We start from the raw sequence: 24734 nt of genomic DNA on the forward strand, positions 1-24734 counted from the left end.
TTGTAATATATATTTTTTTTTTGGTTTTGAAATAAAAGAAAAAAAGGAAAATCCCCCATGAAGGGGCCAGGCACCCACAAATTTCAGTGCCAGGGCCATGCACGCTACATGGCACCCACGACCTCGGGCACCCACGGTCGCGAGCTGGCACTCCTGATGCCAACAGTTCCGCTTTGCAGAGACCCTGCGAGTTGCGCCCACGTCTCCTCCTGCTTCGCAAGTTGACGCTCCGGGTTGCTGAGGACCCAGGACGCAACAGGATGTGATGCTGATGCTGCAAAACGAAACTACCCAGCGCAATTCTTTTGGCTGGGAACCACCAGGAAACAGAGAGAGTGTGTGTGTTACGCAACGGGGAGAGCCACCACCCGCCTCTCCGGGCTTCACGTGACGTGGCGGCCAAGTAAAAGCAAAACTGCGCCTCGGAGGCTGACTCTTGGCAAAAGCAAGCCTCTTCCTCCTCCTCCTCGGCCTCGGGAAGGGAAGAGCGCGACTGCTGGTCCTGGCACCCTCCTGGCCGCAGGATGGGCTTCTTCTTCCTGCCCAGCCTTTCCTCGGAAACCTGGGTGCTGCTTCTCGTCTTCCTGGTCCTTCTGGGACTGTGAGTTCAACTCAGAGAACAGGGAGCGCGCACGGGCGGGCGGCGGTTGTTTCTCCGCGATCGGCGGAACCTGCTGCTGCGCGATGCCAGGAAGGAAAGGGCTGGCGAGATGTTCGGGGAAGCGCTTTCGCCCGCGCTTAGCGCGCTGCCTTGCCCGTCGAAGGGCTCCGGGTTTAAGCCCCTGGACCCTCTCCGGGGAAGACTTAGGCCAGGCGCCCTTTCTGAAACCCTGGAGAGCTCCTAGGGCCGCTCAGCGGAGACAGCGCTGAGCTGGACGGAGCAACGGCCTCACTCGGTAGAAGTCGAAATCAGCCCTTTGTTCAGATCCTGAGGACTGGGAACTTGGCTTTTGGAGAGAAAGGCTGTAGTGGTTCAGGGGAAGGCAGAAGGCACCAAGGCTCAGTCCCCCCGTGGCCTCTCCGGACGGGGCTGGGAGAAAGCCCTGCCTGGAATGCTGCCGGTCAGTGCCGACACTTCTAGACTGTGTGCTCTGACTTTGGTCTGTGGCAACTTCCTGCGTTTCAAGGGTGCCGTTTTGCCAAGCTGCTGTTTACTGGGAAGGAAGAGGCTAAAAGCGAGAGAGGAGGCAAGCAACTCTGGTACTTTTCCAGGGTCGCTGCATAGAGCAGAGGGATCTCTCTTCCTCCTCCACATGTTTACAAGGGGCTCCCCACCTGGACGAGGCAGGCAGCTGTTCTGTAGGAGCAGCTTCCCCCGGCCCTGTAGTTCTGTGGCAGGAAAAGTGCTACCTGATGAATTTCTGCTGAGTCTGTAGCCTTCAGAGGTCATTTGTGTTCGCTCTAATCTAATCTCCGTCCCAGGCTGTGCCCGATGGAGGCGACGCCTGCTGCAGCTCCAAGGTGCAAGGGTCAAAAGTGAGAGTCGCGGCCCGGACACCCACCCCCAAGCCCTGCCCTGGTGCCACCACAGCCCGCCAGCAAGCAACCAGCTTCTTAGGCTAGCAAAATAAATAAAAATGTAAAATCTACAGTGTTTGAAATGCCCGGTGTATTTCGTGACTGGTGTGGGTCCAATTTGAAACCACGTGGAGATTTCTGGACGCCAGGTTGGCAACTGACCTCTCCACCTGGCTGGCCCCTGGCCTCCTTAAGCAGGGCAGCAGAAGAGCTCATTCGTTGCATTGATTTTCCACCTTTTTCTCCAAGGAGTACATGGTTGACCTCCCCGCCTCAGTTAATCCCTACAACAGCCCTGCGAGGTACGCCAAGAGGCTGTGACAGGCCCAAGGTCACCCAGTCAGCTTATAGATATATGGAACTGAAATGTTTAATAAATAATAATAATAAATGGTGCTTAGACATTCTGTTGTGGCGCCTGTAACCTTGGTTTTAAAGTGCTATTTGGCAATTAGCTTATACAGTGGTACCTCGGGTTACGGACGCTTCAGGTTACAGACGCTTCAGGTTACAGACTTTCCTAACCCAGAAATAGTACTGTCAGAGCTGCTTCCAGATCCTAGCTTACAGAGGATCACGCTAGCCAGCAATCACTTTGTAAAAGTCTTTATTGAGTTACAGTTTCCATTCTCCAGCTGCTGCGTGCAGCTCTACGTCTTATGGGTTAGACCGGCGAAGCTCCGTCTGAGTCTCCGCCCCTTGTACACCAAATTAATATCCTAGCCTTACTCCACCTTTTCCGCCTGACTGTTCTTCTCTGGGTCCCTCTGCCCCCCTGGGTCTCTTCCTTCCTGGATTCTTCTGACGCCGACCCCCCGGACCCTCCTGTCTCCCTGCGCTGGGCTTTAGGACCTGGCTCCCTTTCCGGGCTGCTTACTGCGCCACCTTCCTGTGCATTTGAACTTGGCGCGCGCGCCCAACCTTCCACTTTCCGTCTGACCGTTTCTTCGCTCCCCGATGGAGGTGTGGCCACTCCTGACTCGTGCCCTCCCTCCTGTTGTGAGCTGCCAGCGCTTGATCCCTGGCCCCCTTCCTCTTCCCTGCTCTCTGGCGGTGACGCTGGTCCCGATTTCCAACTGCTCCCCTCTGAGCCCCCTCTGGCCCTTTCCTCCTGGGGTGTCCCCCTAGGCTCCCCCCTTGCCCTGGCCACTGGTGCTCCTTTCTGTGAATCTTCTGATTCACTGGAAAGACTCGGAGATCTCGGGTCGTCGTCATCACTCATCCTTTCTTCTGCCTCCTCCCCCTCGCTCTCTGTTTCCTCCCTTGCCCTTGCCTCTGCTCCTGAACCCCTGACAAGTACCTTAAGAACTTTACTTCAAGATGAGAACAGAAATCGTGCAGCGGCAGTGGGAGGCCCCATTAGCTAATGTGGTGCTTCAGGTTAAGAATTGTTTCAGGTTAAGAACGGACCTCCAGAACGAATTAAGTTCTTAACCTGAGGTACCACTGTATTTCTGAGTTTCTAAAACTGACAATGCAGTCTGGCCAGGAGGTTGAAGGCTCACTCTGCCTCGCCTTTGCCAGGCTCATAGGAACATAGGAAAGTACTTAGTCACATCTACTGGTCCTCCTAGCTCAATAGTGGACCAGTAGATGTGGAAGCCAGGTGTGCTGGAAGAAGATGGAGACAGCCACCCGTCCATCCTTGGCCAGGCTGCTCATTCGTTCACCCGCAGGGAATTCCTGGTTGCCTGTGGCTTCTGGGCGAGTGGATAACTGCAAGGCCAGGTGGACTGGAATATCTTGTTTTTCAAACCACTTTTCTCATTGACTTCTCTTTCACTGGTTGTCTTTCCAGCTATGGGATCTGGCCATACAATTTCTTTAAGAAGCTGGGAATTCCTGGTCCAAGGCCTCTGCCCTTCATCGGGACCTTTCTCGAATACCGGAAAGTGAGTATTCTGCAGCCAGTCTTGTGACAGTTGCCCTGGGAGGTAATCAAAGGATTGGGGAGGGGAGGGGAGAGAGTAGGTGACTTTGGATGGGACAGGGAGTCTGTAGCTTGTATGTGACTCCCTATGTCCTGTACTGGTCATTTTGGAGACAAATGAAAAACTTTTAATACCATGGGACATTTTGAGATTTACCCTCAGAATTGCTTTTTTGAATTGTTTTGTTAAATGTGTGTTGTGATTTTGTGTGTGTGTGTGAGTGTGTGTAGATGGGCTTTCAAATTAAAGTTTTGAAATCACATATCCGACCTTCATCCTAAAAACAAGATTCCATTTCCTCCTGCATCTTTTGCAATAACCCAAATCTTTTACATCTCCATTAAATCAAAAATTCACCATTAAACTACAAGTGTTACTCCAATCCTACAAACAATTTTAACGGTTTACAATGATTTTTATGATAGATTATAGATTTTCCCTCTTCCTTATTAAAATTTTAGTATTCCTGATTTCTGATTCTTCCGGTCATTTTTTGCCATTTCAACATAATCCATCAACTTAATCTGCCATTCTTCTCTTGTCAGGACTTTATCATCTTTCCATCTCTGGGCCAATAACATCCACACAGAAATTTTATGTATTAAAAAACTATACCCTTTTACTTTGTGTCAACCAACCTGCACAACATACAAGCTTCCTTCTCTGCCACATTTATGTCCCACCCTTCCTTCAAGTTTTATTTCACCTTGTCCTTCCAACAAACGTTAAGGTAGTACCTAGGGAGTACTCAAGGCTAAGCAGGGACTCAAACTCAGGTCTCCGCAACCCAAGACCTGCATTCAGTTCTGGCTGTCCGTGTTGCCTGTGTCTACATATAGGAGATGATATGGGTGTTTTCAAACAAGCTATTTCCCAAGTGTATTCTAGCAGTCATGTTGTGGTGTGAACAGACGAGGATGAATCACATTCCTGTGGTGTGTTTGGGTGTGTTTGGGCTGCTTCTGAGACAAAGCAAAGTTCTTTACAGCCCCTAAGTCTGCCTTGCCCTTAAGACAGCACAGCTGCACTGACGGGAGATGCCTGTTTCTCTGACAACTGTTTTTATCTCTGCAGGGGATTCTGGATTTTGACCTGGAATGTTTTCAGAAGTATGGCAAAATCTGGGGGTGAGTGTCCCGCAAAACAGAACCGGGCGTGTGGGGAGGTTGGTCACTGGAGAAGGCAGCTGTGCCTGTTGCTGCCTGCAAATTGTGGCCCAAGTGGAAAGTGTTCCTTGCTGCTATAGAATAAGAATACAATCCTGTGCTCAGGCAACCCACATTTTGCATACTGTACCAATGATACAGATTGAGAAGGTGTGCGTGATACACTAAGCATAATTTGCTCCGAAAATGTTTTCTGGTAGAATTTATTGTCCAGGTTTTGCTCATCGTCAGAGTAGCATTTGTCACCAACAGATGGTCATTTTATTCCTCTGGCTCTTGACTTCTGAGGTTTTAACAGGTAAACCTTCCAAGTGTAGGCTGTTGGCTAAAAGGCAGTGCTGGAGGAAGTGTAACCCTCCAGTGGCTGTTTGGACTACAAGTCCCATCATCCCTGGCCATCAGCCATGCTGACTTTGGCTGATGGGAGCTGGAGTCCAATGAGCCACAGGTTTTCCACCATTGCAGCTGGAGGTTAGATAGAGAGTCCCAATCTGACACCAAAAAAGAATCCTTTTTACCTGTTAGGGTGGTGATCTCTCCCAGTTGCACAGCCACCTGCTGTGAATGCTGTAGATCTCTGGATTTCCTGCATCTAACGGTGTCAGCCTAGATGGTTTTTAGGAACCAGCTCCAGGGTTCATTGTTCCTAGCTTCTTGCCACAAACCAATTGTTGCATCCAAGCAAAAATTACAAAGATTCTTCTTCTTCTTCTTTCTGGGCAATTAGAATTTTTGACGGCCGGCAGCCCATGATGGCTATTCTGGATCCTGTCATGATCAAAACCATCCTGGTGAAAGAATTCTACACCCATTTCACCAACCGCCGGGTAGGTATCTGCTGGGGAACTGTCTCTGTCAAGAGAGATGGTGATGGATTTTGGATTCTTTTTTTAAACTTAGACAACAGCCTGGATCTCACAGAATGTGACGCCGTGCTTTGCTCAGCCAAACTGTGGCTTGCTCTGGCATCAAAACTCAGCAGAGCATATTTACCATGGTTTGGCAAACCCTGATGTCAATCCATGGTTTGATGTTGGGTTACAAACTGTGGCTTGCTTTAACTATGGTTTGCTGTTTATGTCCAAACCCAACACCCTCCCTTAATGGTGGTGTATTTTGCCACCCCAGGCCAGACATTTGGCAAGGTATAGAGATGTGAGCTATGAGCAGCTAGAAAACAAAAGTCACTCCCATGACTGAGCAATTCTCAATGGGGCTTTTTCTGAAGGAAGCTCTTTCCCGCGCTGTGGCTGTTTTGTGAGGAGTGGGGGGAATTTAAAGGGGCCATCCTTCTGCAATGCTTTCTGACCAAGCTCTGAATTCATAGCTATCAATGTTTCCCTTTTTTAAAAGGGAAATTCCCTTATTTCGAATAGGATTCCTCGCAGGAAAGGGGAAAATTTGACAGCTATGGCTCTGATCCACTGATATCTGGCCACCCTACTTTCTAAACCTACTTGCAGTGCTATAATTAGGTTTTCAGGGGGGGGAACAGTGCTCACCTTTCAAACTACGCACTCATATCTGTTTCTCATAAAAGGAAAAGATAAGCTGGCAGAAGTCTGTTGCCCCATTCAAGGTGGCAGGAAAGCGTTAAGAAATTCTAAGATAAAGAGTGCATTTGGCAGGCGTATGGCAAAGGGATGGGGGAGCCAGTCAGATTCCCCGAAAAGATTTTCCTTTCCAGCTTGCACAGTCAGCCAGAGTTCAGGTGATGTGGTGAGGCAGTGCCAATCCTTGGGTGTCATGGTTTGGGGGGATATCAGACAGGGGGTGAAGTGTTGGGGTGGAGGACAGGGAACAAACCAAGCGTTGGGGAAGTAAACCATGTTTCCCTCCCCCATCTGTGAGGTGGATCTTGGTTAGTTCAAACAAACCATAGCTTGGCACTTCGTTCGAATGCAGTCAGTCTCTACATTTGTACAAAAAAGAAGAAGAGAGTGTTTGGTGGTGACAGCTGCAACTCACTCCCAGTATTGATTTCTTGAACTGCTTAGGACTTTGGTTTGAATGGGGAACTGGACACCTCAATAATCACAGTCCCAGATGAGCAATGGAAGCGGATTCGCACCGTCCTCTCGCCCACCTTCACCAGCGGGAGGCTGAAGGAAGTAAGTTCTCAGATCAACTCATCTCTGATGCCATGTTGCCTAAGAGGTGCTTTGGGTAGATCACTGCCAGTCTTTAACTCTAGTTACAGATAGGTAGCCGTGTTGGTCTGCCATAGTCAAAATAAAAAAATTCCTTCCAGTAGCACCTTAAAGACCAACTAAGTTAGTTCTTGGTATGAGCTTTCGTGTGCATGCAGAAGTGTATCTGAAGAAGTGTGCATGCACACGAAAGCTCATACCAAGAACTAACTTAGTTGGTCTTTAAGGTGCTAATGGAAGGAATTTTTTTATTTAGTCTTTAACTCTGTGAGTCGATCGCAGTCTCTTGGGATTTGGCCACCCCTGATTCTAGTCCAACTCCCTGCAATGCAGGAATCCTGCCCACGGCCATAATGAGGGCACCAAGTGGGTCTTCCTGGGGAGAGCATTCCACAAATGCTTTTGCCTTCCTCAGTTTCCCTGCCCTCCAGAAACTGTTTTCACACCGCCTTGTCTGCAAGGGAAGTCACGTGTGTCGCAAAGCATTCTGGGTCATGTTTTGGGGGCTGCTTCCAAATACCAGCTGCTGGAAGCCATGGGAGCGGGGAGGGTTCTTGCGTTCAAATCCTGCTTGCCAGATTCCTACAGGCATTTGGTCGGCCACTGTGATGACCGGATGCTGGACTAGGTGAGCTATTGGGCTGATTCAACAGGCTCTTCTGTTCTGGGGTCCATAATTGTTGACCCTAGGACTGCTAGCCTGGATGGTAAGGAGCAAGGAATGAGAGAGGGCAGGGCCCCCTATCCTCCTCACTCCCTGAGAGCCCTACCTGCCCTCGGTGTCACCTTCTCAGGGCAGGACGCTGAAGGGAGTGAGCAGAACCAGGAGTTGCTGACCATGCCATGGCAGCCAGAGAGCTTCAAATCCAGGATTGCTGGAGCTCAAGCCTGAAGGGGGCTCAGGATTGTGATTAGGCCACTCTCTTTGAGGGATTTGGGGGGGGGCACTGGAGTGCCTCTTATGTGGGTTGAAATATGTGAGGGTACACCCAAGGATTGAGTGGGGTGAGTTGAACTTTTGACTGATTTGAACAAAATGAACCCAACCTGGGTGAGTGTGATGGCCTGGGACTCAGGCTCAGACTCGGAACCGGAGGAGTCTTGGTCCGCACCGGATCCTCTGCCTCAGGCGGCATCTGAACGGAGTCTGGGGCCTGATCCTGAAGAGTCCCAGTCTGCACAGGTTCCCCTGCAACAAGCACCAGCTGGGCCAAGTCAGGGGCCTGATCCTGCCCTGGCTCCAGATGCGGGGATGACCTCGTTGCCTCCAGCTGGGCCATCGCTTACAGCTGCTCCACTACCGGTTGGGTCAGGGGAGGCTGAGGCGGCCCCTGGGTCTAGTAACCCACCGACGTCTCCTGGGCTGCAGAGACTGATGCCTTAGAGAAGGAGAGACCTGAGGACTCGCAGGAGGAGTGCTCCCCTTCAGGTGAGACAGGGAGGTGAGTCACTGGGAAATCAGTTACCCCGACAAAGATAAAAGGCTGTCGGACCCCGCCCCAGGTTGCGGGAACAACATTGCTGTTTGCCAAAACGTGCCTGAGACCCTGTGCCTGACCTTGCCTGGTTTCCTGCCTCGTGTCCTGCCTTGGCCCTGTCGGACTGGCTCCTCGTGGAATCCTTGGATTTGGGACCGGACCTGGACCGTGTTGCTTGGGTTAACCCCCGGGCCCAGCACAGACGAAAACCTCTCCCGCTCCTTGTGGGTGTCTTCTCCAGGGCCAGTCTCTTGACATTGTGAAGTGGCCAATCCAAACTGCTGCTTGTTCTATGGCTCCATTTTAATGGGGTCTCTGCCGCCATTCAGGTTTTTCTCTGCATTTCCAGATGCTCCCCATCATCAACCGATACGGAGGAATGCTGGCGAAGAACGTCCAAAAGAAATCGGACAATGATGAACCCATGGACATGAAAGAGTGAGTTATTTCTTGGGGGGTTGTTGGGGGGGAAGGAGCCCATTTTAGAACTGAAATGAATTCCAGGAAACTTCCAGGAGGAATTCTGAGTATTGACACATTTTGCAGAATTACGAGGTTGAGTGTTTTCTGGACTGTCTCACCGCAGAATTCAGCAGGAGTTTGATCCCCGTATGGAAAAGCTGAGTGTTCCTGCACTGCAGGGGTCAGACTATAAGATCCCCAGAATCCCTTCCAACTCTTCAGTTCTATGAGTCTTTGGAATACAATGCTTGGCAGGGGGTTGGACTCGATGGCCCTTGTGGTCTCTTCCAACTCTATGATTCTATGATTGAATACATCTCCCATGTAAAAAACGAAACAAATTTCTATAGGAAAAAACCTAGAGAAAATAATGCAAACAAAAAGTTATATATATATTATTAGAATATATAGACACCTTGGTGGGGAAGTAATGCAAACAAAAAGTTAGCCTCCAGTTCAGCTTGTGCTGTTTTTAGTCCCAGGAAGGAATGAGTACGATGATATTGCAGCGGAGCATTGTTCTTTATTTAGTTTTTTTAAGTGTGTGTTTTGAAATTTTAAGTATGTGGTTGCTAAATATGTTTTAATTGACACATTTTACTATGAAAAGAAATCCATGGGAAGTCATAATTGCATTTAACAAACCTATTAAACAGAAACAGCATAATGAAGAAAGTTAATGATGTACTATTCCCCCCCCCACCAGTATGGAATTTTAAAAATAAACATGTAATTTTTAGATGAAATCTTGTACAGGCTTGAGATGTATCCAATAAACAGAGCGGATTCACAGGCCAGGAAGGCCTGAGCTCATGCGGATCACGTAGCTGAGTTTAAAGTCCCTGCAAGATTCATTGTGTGCTTCTTTCTGCTGAGGGTCTTCTCTGGGAGAACTTCATGTGACCAACAGCCATCACATTTCATGCGTGTTTCTTCCCTGCTTCCCTTTCCCACAGTATCTTTGGCGCCTACAGCATGGACGTTGTGACCAGCACCTCGTTCAGCGTTGACATCGATTCCATGAACAACCCCAACGATCCTTTCGTCAAGAACATCAAGAAATTCCTCAAGTTCAGTTTTCTGAGTCCATTGGTGATTCTGATAGGTAAGAGACACTTGTCTCCTAAAGTGGGCAGGAAGAGAGGTTGGGGAGAGGACCTTTTTCAGCTGGTGCACCGCGTACCTTCAGGGGCAGGCTTCCGTGGGATCTCTTGCATTTAGTGGGAACAAGGAACCAAGCACTGGTCACGGCATGGCTTTGCACAGTAGGCTAAATTCCAGTGATGCAGAAGTCAGACAAAAGCCAGAAGTCTACTTCGAGAAGCAGGGCTAGGATTTATTGTTGCAGCAGTAAATGCAATAAACTAATGTGCTTGTATCTTCCTGGATCTAGTTGCACTGGCTCCCGGTAGAGTATAGGGTCAGATTCAAGGTGCTGGTCTTGACCTTTAAAGCCCTTTGTGGCTTAGGGTGGGGGTCTGCCCCGCAGAGGACCTTAAGCTCCATGAATAACCATAGTTTAGAGGTCCCAGGCCCTAAGGAAGTCAGACTATCCTCCACCAGGGCCAGGGCCTTCTCAGTGATGGCTCCAACCTGGTGGAATGCTCTGTCCCAGGAGACCAGGGCCCTGCAGGATTTAATCTCCTTCCGCAGGGCCTGTAAGACGGAGCTATTCCACCTGGCCTTTAATTTGAATTCAACCTGATCTTTTATTTCCCTTCTCTTCCCGCCCTCTCCTCTTTTATGAAGATCACCCGCTCTGAGACCCCACAGCTAATTCTCCCCTGGCCTCCATACTGGCCCATGTAGGACTAATTCAGCCAGCTAGCCCTGGGGATTATATAATGCTTATTTCCCCTAAACTGATTTCTGAATTTTGAATTTTATTGTTGTTCATGTTTTTATACTGTATTTTATGCTGCTTTTACAATTAAGTGTTTTAAATTTGTTGTTAGCCGCCCTGAGCCCGGTTTTTGAACCGGGAAGGGCAGGGTATAAATAAAAATTTATTATTATCTGTAATGCGTGCTTGTAAAGAGTTTAGGTTTGCAGGGCTGAAACCGCGTGTAAAGGGTGTTTGCACAGATAACTTTGCCATGTGGTTGCCAGGTCTCAGGCTCTCTACCTGAACTGTCCAGGTTTCAGCTTCTACCTAAAGATCTCCGGGGAAAGGAGTTCTATCTCTTGAAGAAGCAAAGAGAGAGGCAACTTGGTCCATCGTATTTCTAGCTTTTCTGTCTCTCAAGAAGAGCTTGGCAAGATTCCTTGACCGTGTGTTCTTCTTAGACTGCTGCTTCATTGTATCCTCCCAAAACGCTGTTCTGTTTTTCTCTCTTCCAGTCGTCTTCCCGTTCCTCACACCGCTGCTGAATAAACTAAACTTCACCCTGTCGTCTACTGCCTTCCTCGAGTTCTTTACTAATGCTGTCACAAAAATCAAGAAGGACCGTCAAAAGAACCAGCACAAGGTCAGTATGGCTCCTTCCTGAACATCGCATGTGGAAGGTCAGGTGTGGGATTGACACTCCGTTCTGTCCTGCTAACCCTTGTCTCTATCTCTGTTCCCTTGCAGGACAGAGTTGACTTTCTGCAACTCATGGTGGACTCCCAGATCTCAGGCAATGTCTCCAGTGAAGCAAATTCCTATAAAGGTAAATAGACAGGTGGCACCTCCGAACAGTGGCTGTGTTTTGTGCTACGGCTTGAAGGGTGTTTTCTTTGCTCTGACATATCAGGGCTGTACTCCCTGTTTTGGGATTCCACCTTTACAGAGATCCTTGACATTTCTGGCCAACGCCTAGAAAAAGCGAGTGAACTAGCTCTGCCGAAGTTCATTCAAGGTGAAAACCTGAATGTTCACTTTAAAACCATTCGTTGTGTATTTCCTGGTAGCAGGGATTGCTAGGTTTCAGAAGGGAGTAGAAGTGCCATTGCAGACATACATACTAACAGAGCAAACCTAAGCACAACCTGGTTTCTCTTTGCCTTGGCTCCGGGGAGGCTAAAAAGGTTACGCAGCCTGAATTGTGCTGGGCTTTGGGAAGCTGCCAAAGGGCGACACCTAAGGGACCTGACCCTTTGGGATATGCAGCTGGATTTTGGAATACTGCTTGGGAGCTGAGAATACGATGCTTCACACTTTCATCATCTTTTTTTATTATTATTTGTATGCCACCTTTCCACAGTTAAAAAAACAATGCTCAAGGCGGCTTACATTACAGCATAACAAGATTTACATACCGTGTTTTTCACTCTATAAGACGCACGTGGGTGGCGCTGTGGGTTAAACCACAGAGCCTAGGACTTGCTGATCAGAAGGTTGGTGGTTCGAATCCCCACGACGGGGTGAGCTCCCATTGCTCGGTCCCTGCTCCTGCCCACCTAGCAGTTCGAAAGCACATCAAAGGGCAAGTAGATAAGTAGGTACCGCTCTGGCGGGAAGGTAAACTGTGTTTCCGTGCACTGCTCTGCTTCACCAGAAGGGGCTTAGTCATGCTGGCCACATGACCCGGAAGCTGTACGCCAGCTCCCTCGGCCAGTAAAGCGAGATGAGCGCCACAACCCCAGAGTCGGTCACGACTGGACCTAATGGTCAGGGGTCCCTTTACCTTTACTTTAAGATGCACCAGACCATAAGATGCACCTAAGTTTTGGAGGAGGAACACAAGAAAAAAAATATTCTGAATCCCAGAAGCCAGAACAGCAAGAGGGATCTAGCTTCTGGGATAGCCTCTTGCTGTTCTGGCTTCTGGGATAGCCGCACGAAGCCTCTTCAGGGCAGCGGGATGAAGGCTCCGCCTGCCTGGAAGAGGCTGCACGCGGCTAAGCCAGAAGCCAGGTGCGCACCAATCCCTCTTGCTCTCCTGGCTTCAGCCATAGCTGTACAGCCTGCATTCGCTCCATAAGATGCACATACATTTCCCCTTACCTTCTAGGAGGGAAAAAGTGCATCTTATAGAGCGAAAAATATGGTAATTACAAAAATTATAAACAATAAATAAACCACATCAAAAAATGCACAACCAAATGGGAAACATTTTCCACATAAATCAAAATCTAAAACTAAGAACACAGCATTAATATCACAGTTTAAAATGACATAGGTAAAAAATAACAACAAATTAAACAAAAAAGAAAAGAAAACGGAGCCCTCTCTGCCCAGCAGCAGCAGTGGCAGCAGTCCTTTATAGAGCCCATCAGGCCCCGCCCCAGGCCAGGTGTTGAGTGGCAGGACTGGGGCCCTCAGGCGCTGAGCAGAGGAGTCCTCCTGGGTGGTAGCCGCAGCAGCAGTCCTTATAGCCTATCAGGACTATACAGTGGTACCTTGGGTTAAGTACTTAATTCGTTCCGGAGGTCTGTGCTTAACCTGAAACTGTTCTTAACCTGAAGCACCACTTAAGCTAATGGGGCCTCCTGCTGTCGCCTTGCCACCAGAGCACGATTTCTGTTCTCAACCTGAAGCAAAGTTCTTAACCTGAAGCACTATTTCTGGGTTAGCGGAATCTGTAACCTGAAGCGTATGTAACCTGAAGGTACCACTGTATGCCATTTAGCTAACTAGTTGCCTAAACGACAACTAGGAGGGATAGTTATAAGACATGGAGGGTGGACGATGGGTGCATATTGTGCCTTTGGGACTGGAGAAGTAGGAGTAGATGTATTTTGAAACGGATTGAAATGAGGCCGCAAGTGATTTTGAGACAGGTACCACATCCTGAATAGTAAGACTGTTGATCCCACCCCGATTTTTACTGACGGCTTGTTTGCAGTGTTGAGATGAAGTTGTGTTTTCCCTCCTTGTTTGCTTTCTTCTGCAGCTCTGACGGACAGAGAGATTATGGCCCAGGCCATTGTATTTATTTTTGCTGGTTACGAGACCACTAGCTCCACTCTCAGCTTCTTGTCCTACTGCCTGGCCACCCACCCAGATGTGCAGCAGAAGCTGCAGGAGGAAATCGATGAGGCTCTTCCCGACCAGGTAAGAGCATCTGTTTTGGTCTCCAAGGATGATACTCATCAGATCTGTCTGATGATAAATGTTTTGGCTTGGAGGGACATAGGCAAACATGGAGAAACCTGTCTCCTGGTGGCTCGTGGGATGGCCTCAAAAGCATGATGGCGGGTGGGAAAGCTGGTAGACTCCAGATCCCATCACCCCAGCCAGCATGGCCAGTGGTGATGGATCATGGGAGTTGTAGTCCAACAACATTTGAAATCCTTTGGGTTCCTCACCTCTTGTCTAGAAGGCTGACATACCAGAAGTGGAATGTGGGGAAAACAAAGATGCTGAAGCCATCAGATAGATTTCACTGGCAGTTTTCATCCTAATTCCCAGTAATTGAGCAGGATTGCAGTACAGTGGTACCTCGGGTTAAGTACTTAATTCATTCCAGAGGTCCGTTCTTAACCTGAAACTGTTCTTAACCTGAAGCACCACTTTAGCTAATGGGGCCTTCCGCCGCTGTGCCGCCGGAGCATGATTTCTGTTCTTATTCGGAAGCAAAGTTCTTAACCCGAGGTACTATTTCTGGGTTAGTGGAGTCTGTAACCTGAAGCGTCTGTAACCCAAGGTACCACTGTACAGTGTTAATTGACAAGAATGGAGGTACTGGAACTGCCACCACGATTTGTGTTGGGCATGCATGGCTGCCCCTCTGGACAAATGTGGACAGGTTCAAGAGGGCGGAAACTTATTGGTATAAAGAGATCACAGGTGAACTGGGAAAGCAAATCAAAGAAAACAAAGCAATAAAATCTGATGGAATTTATGAAGGGGGCAAATAGGAACTGCAGAACTGAAGGCTGGAGCTTAATTCACCTGAATCCTGTCCTTAATAAATGTATATTTGCTAAATAATCCTACCTTTCCCAGCAGACTCATCTAAGAAAGCTGTAAAATTAGTGGTCTGGGAGTTCTTGACCAGAAAAAAACAAAGCAAAGTATTTGTGTGCAAACCAAATAGTATAAATTTGGGAGGGGGTTATATTTGTTTGTTTATCAAACATGGATTTTGTTTTTCATCAGGGCCAGAAATTTGGAGGGATGGAATTCTAGGGAAATGGCTGGGCAGCAACTGGGTTCTGCTCCCCCTCCCTCTGTTTCAGCCGGGCCCAGCAGTCCGTGGGTGGCACTGGTGGGGAGTGTACCATTATGCGTCATCCAGTAGTTTTTCTAATTCATGGAGGAGGAGAAGGCTACTGCAATGATCTCAGGCAGGCAATCAAGCCCTGATAAGAATTAATGAGTCTCTGGAAAGTTTTATGGCATGTTTATTTACAAATCACATTGAGAGTGCGGTTCCGAGCCTGCCGCTCTTAGCAACGAGTTGGTGACTCTGAGGCTCTGCCCCTGTCACAGCACAAAAGGCGCCAAAGTCCAGTCCGTCCTCTATTGTACTTCTGTCATATTTTAACCCTTTCAGTTCTTCTGGTTTGGTGAGAAGGTGGGTGGAAATCCCCCCCTCAAAACAAGAGCCCTCTGAATGCTGTTTCTCTGTTGGTTGCATAGCAAGCCCCTCAATGCCGTCTATCTCTTCCCCTCCCCCTGTCTGCGAACTGTCTGTGTCTAGGAACTCTTGGTGAAGGGGGGGTTGAGCTAACCCCCACCTGCATTCTTTCGTCTGACTCTGGCCCTCTCTGTACTGGCAATCCTTCATCTCCAGAGCTTGGCTCTTCCCACGCATTCAATTCAGTCATGTCCCTGACAGCTGCCAATGGCTAACAACCATGACGGCTCTTCTCTGCCTCCACAGTCAGAGGCAGCAATGCTTCTGAAGACCAGTTGCAGGAAACAATATGTTATAAGAATTTTAAGATCGTGTGTGTGTGTGTGTGTGTGTGTGTGTTCATAACTGTATATATAAACCACATGTCTGAAATCCCACAGAAAAGGTCCTGAACAAATTGACCTCAAATATTTCTCTGCAAGGTCAAAGTGGGAAACCTTCCCATTGTCCCTTTCCTCAAAAATCCTGTCCTCACAAATCCTGTCTTAAGGGCACATTCAAGAAATGAACAGGGTGTGAGCCTGTGACCTGTGAGCTAGATTCAGGAACTAAGTAGTTATAATAACAAAAGTGGCCAAAACCCAGATAATGCAATCAGATAGCTTGCCAGACAGGATATAAACAACGCACTCAGATTTCTGTTGTAGACCGCCTTTTCTGTGATGTAGGTATCATGTATCTGGGGGGTGGTCTTGGGTTACACCCCTTCTGTGATGTATGTATGATGTTTCTGGGGGTGGTCTTGGACTCCAGGGTGGGCAATTTAAAATGTCTATATAAGGGCTGGCACACCTGGGTTCTGGGTCGTGCTCCTCTCTCCTGCGTATGGGGGAGCACCCTGTTGCAAGAGTTAATAAAGATCAGGCTTACTAGCAGCTTTGCTTCTCAGTATTCTCTGGTTGGCCTCTGTTATTTTCTCCTACCAATAGAGAACCTACAAAAGGACTCTATATGGGCTCTTGGGTACCCCATAAGGGACAGGGAACAGGTTTTTTTACTTATATTACATGGTAAGGAAGACGACTCTTGTGCGCGTTAATAATAATAATAATAATAATAATAATAATAATAATAATAATAATAAATATCTTTATTGTCATTGCCCCCTTCGGGGACAACGAAATTACTTGACTGCTCCATAAAAACACTAATTAAACAATACAGTATAAAACAGCAAGGGAGATTAGATGACTTTCAAAGTCCAGGCTTCCCATTCAGGGCCGAGATCGCTCTGGAGAAGAAGCTGTTCTTAAGACGGCTCGTTCTTGTCTTCATCATCCTGTATCTCCGTCCCGACGGCAAGAGCTCAAAGAGACAGTGACCAGGATGCGATGGATCTTTTACTATGTCCAGTGCCTTCCCATGGCACCTTGTGGCATAAATCTGCTTTAAGGTGGAGAGTGGGCAGCCAACAATGCTCTCTGCTGCCTTAACAACCCTGCACAACCCCATCCTGTCCTGGGCAGTACAGCTTCCGTACCATACACATAAGCCATAAGTGAGCACGCTCTCAATGGCACAGTGATAGAAGGCAAGCAGCAGTTTCTGCGGAAGATGGTTTTTCCTTAGTATTCTCAAAAAGTACAGTCTCTGCTGCGCCTTCTTCACAAGCCCCCTTGTGTTGACACTCCAGGACAGATCCTCTTGTAATTCAATGCCCAGAAATCTGAACGTTGTTCTGCTTGCTGGTTTCCCCCAGGCATCTGCTTGGCCACTGTGAGAAAAGGCTACTGGACCAGATGGGTCATTGGCCGTAGGTTCCTGAAGTTTTATTCCCCTCTTTTGCAGGCCACTCCCACCTACGAAACCGTCCTTCAGTTGGAGTATCTGGACATGGTGGTGAACGAAACGCTTCGGCTTTATCCTCCGGGAGGGCGGATCGAAAGGGTTTGCAAAAACACCGTGGAGATCAACGGAGTGACGATCCCCAAAGGAACAGCGATCATGATCCCTGCCTATGTCTTGCATCGTGACCCGGAACACTGGCCGGAACCGGAGGAGTTCAGACCCGAAAGGTGCCTTGCAAGGAAGGAGACTCTTCCTTCTCCCGAAAGCAGCTAATAAGGAATCCTGGCGACAGGAGCAGGAAACCCAAGAGCCGATGTGATTATTACAACACCTACACAATGCATTTATCATTGTTTGACATCCGCTGTCTGCGCTGCCATGCGGGGACTTTTTATAACCTACACCCATAAACTGTGCATGGAATTTAATTAACTGTATTGAGGGAAATGACACCTAGATGGTTTCAGCGACTAAAACATTGGCCTGGTTTTATGCCCAGCGGTTAAAAGAAGAGCTATAGGGCAGCGGGTGCCAAGCCACGAAAATGCTTGCAGAAAATGAAAGCCAAAATGTGATATACTTCTTCCAATGTTTGGGGAGGGGAAATGATTTAATTCCTATTGATAATGGGAAAATAATTTGTCCATATTTTGCATTTACATCACTGAAAAGGTTTACATGTCCACAGCATACTTGCAATACAGAAAAGAAGATTAAATTATATTTTCCTGGTGATTTCAAATGAGCTGAGCGTGAAAATCTGATTAATAAGCAAGATACAATCCAGATAGAAAGTGCTTAGCTGCCATATCAAAACCTAACTAATAAGTGACATTTAATCCAACCAAAGTGTTTAATTGTGCTATAAGCATCTTTCCTCAACTTTCATCCTTTCTCCCAATTCATCTCTAGCATCTAAGCTGAATTAGTAATATCTTCTGATCAAGAAAGAGAATCCTATTTTCATAACATTTCTTGACTCTCTAATTTCTGCCTTCCTTCATTGCTGCTGGAGCTCAGGCTACATGTATGGAATTTAAAATGCCTTTGAAGCGCATTCGAAGCAGATTCTCCCGTTCAAAGTATTCTGGGTACATCAGTTTGCTAAGGGCTGCTGGGAACTGCAACTCTTGGAAGGGGAAACTACATTGCCCAGAATTCTTTGCAGGGAAACCATGTTTCAGAGTGTTTTAAAGCTACAGTATGTATGCAGCCTTAGCCACCTCCATTCATTTTGATGGGATCTATTCAAAGGTATGCATAATGACTGGTTGCAACCCAACTGGAGAGGAAGAGCCATTTACACCACCTTGAGCTTTTTGCAGGAAATGGGCAAGATCAATGTAATAACGAAATATCAAAATAAAAAAATTCCTTCCAGTAGCACCTTAAAGACCAACTAAGTTAGTTCTTGGTATGAGCTTTTGTGTGCATGCACACTTCTTCAGATACACTGAAACAGAAGTTGCCAGAACCTTCTATATAGTGAGAAGGTGGAGAGGGGCATTACTCAGAAGGGTGGTGGGAATGGGAGATTGGCAGATAGCTGAGATGAGCCTGTTGACGACTCTTAACGACTGTAATAGGTCTTACAGGAAAAGGCAAGGGGTGAACAAAATATCTTTTTCCTTGAGGAATAAATCTACCCTGGGCAGTGATAGCAGTTTTCAACCAGCAAACTCACAGCTGCAGCAGCTGCTTTGAAGAACATGCCTGTTTAACCAACCCATGGACCCCCCCACTTCCTGCTCAGGGACTCCTGACGCCCGCTCGGTCAGCTCCTGTGCACCGCGCTAAACCGTCGCGGAACAGAGCGGGGACTGCCTTCCGCGATGCTGGCCAGCTTCCTATTGGCTGCTGGAAGCTCCTGTGTGTGCGCACGCACTCCGGCCCACCACGGCGTCTGCGGGACCGTGTGCCAGCCCAAGCCACAAAAACTTTGCTGACCCCTGATCCATAGCTTGGCCAATCAAATTCCATCCATAATTTGATTCTCCAGCCCCAGATGGGGTCACTTGTCTCGCCCAGCAATGGAGGAACATTAGGTGTGTTTTGCTTCCAGTATCCTTCCTCACTTCACACTTCTCTCTTTTCCGATCTGGAAACAGGTTCAGTAAAGAGAACAGGGAAGCCATTGACCCGTACGTCTTCCTGCCCTTCGGTGCGGGTCCACGGAACTGCATAGGAATGCGCTTCGCCCTCCTGGTCTTGAAAGTGGCGATGGTGGTCTTGCTGCAACGATTTTCCTTCCGTCCCTGCAAAGAGACTCCGGTAAGCCGCAGCATTCTGTCCGTTTCGCCTTAACGCAAGGCCAACTGCTCTATTAGCACTGAATTGCTTGCTAAAACCAGATGGCTGTATACATTTTATTTCCCCCTCCACACCTCATTCCTGGCCGGAGGAATCACACCTGTCTCTGAGCACAGGTGTGATGTGCTGACAAGGTCTCAATCATGCTGTGGCATTCTGCACTCATGGCAGCTTTTGGATAAATCCATCCCTGAAGTAACCAATTATTATTATATTTATTTTTAGCCTGCCTTTTTCCCCTGACAAGGGCTCAAGACATTTTGCAGATAAAATATGAAAAGCTAAGAACCATTGGGAGGGGAAACCCAATCATATTTTTTAAAAAAGCATTAATAAAATTAAATCCAGCTATATAAAGATATATTAGAACATACACATAATTACAATAAAAACAGCACAGCCTCTGCCATTTCCTTAAAAAAAGTCAGTTCCCAAATGGCTGTTGGAACAAGAAAGACTTCACATGCTGGCAGAAGGACAGCAAGGAGGGAGCTAGTCTAGCTTCTTGAGGAAGGGAATGTTCAGGGAGGCAGGAGAGGATATACTGCTTATTAATATCCTTCCTAATTTGTGCTAGCAAGTTCCTTTACTTAGCAGAGTTTTACATTCCCCTTTTAAATGCACAGTGGATAACTGGTTGCAGGCTTGTGTAAGCCTCTCACTATTAGGTTCCTGGTAAGTTCCCTTAGATCCCTCTTAAAAGAATAAACACAATCTTGTGTTAAGTATATAGAAGTTGTTTACTCACATCAGTTCACAGTTGGATACCTGAAGGCAGATTTAGTTATAAAGTATATACATGTGGATCTATCCCATATGGGGACAATCCCAGTGTCCTCTGTTGGCTGGAAACCAACGGAGCATCTCTAGCTAAAAAGCTGCTCCAACGATGGAGGAAGTCGAGAGAGTGTGTGCAGCGTGCCTTGTCCTTTTGTTATCTGGACAGGCAAGGTCACGCACACCTCTAGTCACATGCAAAGGATGTATGTCCCAGCCAGGAGGAAACAGGAAGTTTTCAACTGGCTGGACCAAACATTCCCCCGCATGTCCACTCTAGGAAAACAAGGAATGTTGTACTTGACTGCTACTTATGTATCACATCCCACACAAAGTTGCTTGGGAGGAACCAACCCCAAGAAGGCCCTCTTCTTCATCCCCACCTGTGAGGGTGGTGGGACCAAGAGAAAGGCTACACCCAAAGATCTCAGAGCCCAAGTAGATTTGTATGAGGGAGTGTGGTTTTTCAGATCACTTGGACTTAAGCTGTGTAGGGTTCTATATAAGTCATAAGCAGCACTGTTGAATCCATAGAGTTGGAAGGGACCCTGAACACCATCTAGTCCAGCCCCCCCCCATTGCAGGGATGTGCAGCTGTCCCATAGGAGGACTGAACCTGTAACCATGGCATTAGCAACATCATGCTCTAACCAACTGAGCTACCCGTTATTCAAAGCTGATGTTCCTGAGCGCTTTTGAAAGGCAGCCCCATGTAGAGAGTGTCGTGTGTGGAGGAAAACTTAAAATACGTTGCAAAGTTCCCCAGAAATAGACCAGAGGCAATTGTATCTCATCCAGCAGAGCTTTAGTGATACTGAAGGAGAATGAGCATCATGGTCACAAATCTAATACTTTCAGGACTGGCACTGTCTGTAAGAAGTCCAGTTGCAGCAGACTTAACTTAAACTTCACAGTAACTTATAATAGGTCTAAACCTTAACACTATAGCATACAGACCACCACACCAGAACAAAGAGATACAGTGGTGCCTTGCAAGACGAAAAGAATCCGTGCCGCGAGTCTCTTTGTCTTGCGGTTTTTTCGTCTTGCGAAGCAAGCCCATTAGCGGATTAGCGCTATTAGCGGCTTAGCGGGTTTAGCGGATCAGCTGATAAGCGGCTTAGCGGATCAGATGTTAAGCGGCTTAGCGGCTTAGCGGATCAACTGTTAAGCGGCTTAGCGGATCAGATGTTAAGCGGCTTAGCGGCTTGGGAAAAAGGGGGGGAGGGAAAACCCCCCGCAGGAACTCGCAAGACATTTTCGTCTTGCAAAGCAAGCCCATAGGAAATTCGTTTTGCGAAGCACCTCCAAAATGGAAAACCCTTTCGTCTAGCGGGTTTTCCGTCTTGCGAGGCATTTGTCTTGCGGGGCACCACTGTAGAAAGAGAAAGTGCGTGAAACCCGGGCTCCTCCTGGCCTGACTATTATAGTCAGCATGACCTTGACAGAAGGGATAACAGAACCAGTTTAAACCAGCTGGACTCAGCTTCCCAGGAGTAGGCTAAACACCAGAAACCTTCTGCCTGCTTCTTTCACATAGAAAGAAACCTTCCAGAACACTCTTGAGCTAAGTAGAATAGGAAAGATCTCTAGACATCAGATCAATACTTTCTGTACTAAGAAATGCAAAGTGACAGAGAGCGTTACAGTAATCCAAACAGGATGCAGTTAAGGCCTGTGTCCTTCTGGCCAACTCAGACATCTCAAGGAACAGGTGCGTTTCATGCACTTCTGCGGCCAGGCTTTCCTGGTCCAGCAATGGCCGTAGCATTTGATACGGCCATATTTGGACTACTGTGTCCAGTTCTGGTTGCCTCGCCTCAGAAAGGAGGTTGGCAAAGATTTAGAACGGGACCGCAGAAATGATCAGGGGATGGAGTAAATCTTTGATGAAGAAAGTCTGCAGCAGTTAGGGCTTTCTCGTTTGGAGAAAAGATGAGTTTGAGGCAAGATGATAGAAGTTTTTAAAATTATCCCTGGCATGGAGAAAGGTTTTCCTTCCTCTCTCTTAACACTAGAACTCATAGATCATGGGTGCCTAAGGCCCGGGGGCCAGATCTGGCCCAATTGCCTTCTAAATCTGGCCCACGGACGGTCCAGGAATCAGCGTGTTTTTACATGACTAGAATGTGTCTTTTTATTTAAAATGCATCTCTGGGTTATTTGTGGGGCCTGCCTGGTGTTTTTACATGAGTTGAATGTGTCCTTTTATTTAAAATGCATCTCTGGGTTGTTTGTGGGGCATAGGAATTCGTCCATTTTTTCCCTCCAAAATATAGTCTGCCCCCCCCCAAGGTCTGAGGGACAGTGGACCGGCCCCTTGCTGAAAAAGTTTGCTGACCCCTGTCATAGACATTTAATCAATCCGAATGCCAGAAGGTTTGGGACAGATAAAGTCCTTGTTTATGCAGCACAGAGTTAAACTGTGGAACTCCCTCCTGCAGTGACGGCCACCATCTTGGATGGCTTTAAAAGAGGACTGGACAAATTCATGAAGGAGGAGAGGGCTATTGACAGCTGTTAGCCACAATGGCTATGTCCTGCCTCCACAGTGATGCTGCTGAATCATAGAATCATAGAATCATAGAATCATAGAGTTGGAAGAGACCACAAGGGCCATCGAGTCCAACCCCCTGCCAAGCAGGAAACACCATCAGAGCACTCCTGACATATGGTTGTCAAGCCTCTGCTGAAAGACCTCGAAAGAAGGAGACGCCACCACACTCCTTGGCAGCAAATTCCACTGTCAAACAGCTCTTACTGTCAGGAAGTTCTTCCTAATGTTTAGCTGGAATCTTCTTTCTTGTAGTTTGGATCCATTGCTCCGTGTCCGCTTCTCTGGAGCAGCAGAAAACAACCTTTCTCCCTCCTCTATGTGACATCCTTTTATATATTTGAACATGGCTATCATATCACCCCTTAACCTCCTCTTCTCCAGGCTAAACATGCCCAGCTCCCTTAGCCGTTCCTCATAAGGCATCGTTTCCAGGCCTTGGACCATTTTGGTTGCCCTCCTCTGGACACGTTCCAGTTTGTCAGTGTCCTTCTTGAATTGTGGTGCCCAGAACTGGACACAGTACTCCAGGTGAGGTCTGACCAGAGCAGAATACAGTGGCACTATTACTTCCCTTGATCTAGATGCTATACTCCTATTGATGCAGCCCAGATCCTGCTTCCTGGTTTCCCACAGCCATTATCAGGCTCTTCTCTTGCAGAAAGATGTGTGTGTGAACTTTGCAGTTGCTTCTGCTGGACCTTCCCTGCTCCATCCCACTTACTGCTCATTTTTGCTTTCTTTTGATGACAAAGATCCCCATGGAACTGGACAGCAAAGGCTTCATGAAACCGAAAAAGCCCAACATTCTGAAGCTGGTTCCCAGAGCCATTGCTTCTCCGGAAGAATAAAGGAAGGGGACACAGCAAAGAGGCAGAGACAGGCGCTACCTCCCTCTTTCCACACCGTGTTGACTTCACCTCACTGAGGACTAGCGACTTGCGTTGACAGAACTGCGCAGAGGAAATCGTGCCTTTTATTTCTCAGAGTTTTACTGACTTGATAATCTGTTTACTTAAGCTTATGTGGTAAGCAGCAGTGAAGACTGAAGACATATGCAATTTTTATGCCCTTATCTTTAGATTTTAGAAGTTTGGGGGTTATATATGCTGCTTCTTGACCAAAGGTCAAGGTTTCATAATTTAAAATCATGGCAAGAAAGAAATTGCAGTATGTACTGTAGCAGTAGATGTCAGTGTTTTCAGACCTGAGATCCCATTTTAACCTAAACATGGATTTGCAGGACGCATTCCTTAAGGTTTTTTTAAATCAGGTATTTGAATGGTTGCAGTTGTGACCCACTTTAAATCAGGCTGTGACCTTGTAGTGGATCCCCACCCATCAGTGAAAAGTCACCCTCTAGCCTCCTGTGCAACTTTGCTGCCCAGGGCTGAGGTTTGCAGTGTTTTGGTAGCATCCAACTGGAGCACTTTGTGGGTCTCGTTCACCTCCCACATTTGGACCTCTGAGCCAGAAAGTCCCCCTCTCCCTTTTCCCTAGCTCCACTCCACTAAATTCCCCATCATCTCCCCTACCTCTGTGACCCAAACAGGAAGACCCATTCCCCACTCCCCAAGGCGAAGCACTGTATTCTGTTACTTACCTCCCGTATGTTGCCAAGATCTTTAAGGTAGAGGTCTTCAACTTGGGTTGCTTTTGGAGGTGAGGGGAGACATCCAGATGACTCTCAGAGACAGGGCCTTCTTGGTGTTGGCCCCCTGTGTGTGTGCAGAACTCTTTCCATGGATCGATCTGCCAAGCCCCAACACCACTGACCTTTCTGTGCCACCTTAAAACTCCACTTTTCTCTTAGACGTCACAGGTTTAGATTTTATTGTTGAACACCTTTGCCAATTTCCAGTGTGGCAGCACATGTTTGAATGTGGATTTTTTTTGTGATGCATTATGTCTGCTGCTGGACTGTTCAGTTTTCTGTGCCACCTTCTATTCATAGATATGCATAGATATACATAGACATATATAACATAAATAAATCTATGGTTTGCAACAGTTCTTTTGGTGCCTGTGGCTGAGTGATGGGTGGATCTTGAGGTCAGTGTGCCCAGGGTGTGTGACATGTGCTGGGTCCCTGAG

The 24734-nt window shown here is 47.6% G+C and overlaps 1 protein-coding gene and 1 long non-coding RNA gene across 3 annotated transcripts in view; one reads left to right on the top strand and one right to left on the bottom strand.

Moving 5' to 3' along the window:
• The window catches only part of LOC309519176, a 59563-nt gene that overhangs the window by 30082 nt on the left and 4747 nt on the right, over window positions 1-24734 (bottom strand). The window lies entirely within an intron of this gene.
• Window positions 369-24653, top strand: LOC309519033 (cytochrome P450 3A24-like). The gene is made up of 13 exons (XM_082199790.1): window positions 369-601; window positions 3317-3410; window positions 4524-4576; window positions 5343-5442; window positions 6613-6726; window positions 8593-8681; window positions 9662-9810; window positions 11046-11173; window positions 11278-11356; window positions 13523-13683; window positions 17000-17226; window positions 19108-19270; window positions 23396-24653. Exons 1-13 carry the CDS (start codon window positions 525-527, stop codon window positions 23489-23491), a joined length of 1530 nt encoding a protein of 509 aa, XP_082055916.1. The 5' UTR covers window positions 369-524; the 3' UTR covers window positions 23492-24653.

This window comes from Podarcis vaucheri, assembly GCF_965113315.1.
Source record: "Podarcis vaucheri genome assembly, chromosome: 14".
Lineage (NCBI taxonomy): Eukaryota > Metazoa > Chordata > Lepidosauria > Squamata > Lacertidae > Podarcis > Podarcis vaucheri.

Bases quoted from the DNA above. Each gene is read 5' to 3' on its own strand.
- LOC309519033 (XM_082199790.1), top strand. From the start codon at position 525: ATGGGCTTCTTCTTCCTGCCCAGCCTTTCCTCGGAAACCTGGGTGCTG. The intron at 11,174-11,277 runs GTCAGTATGGCT...GTTCCCTTGCAG, and splicing joins GTCAAAAGAACCAGCACAAG to GACAGAGTTGACTTTCTGCA. The intron at 13,684-16,999 runs GTAAGAGCATCT...CCTCTTTTGCAG, and splicing joins ATGAGGCTCTTCCCGACCAG to GCCACTCCCACCTACGAAAC.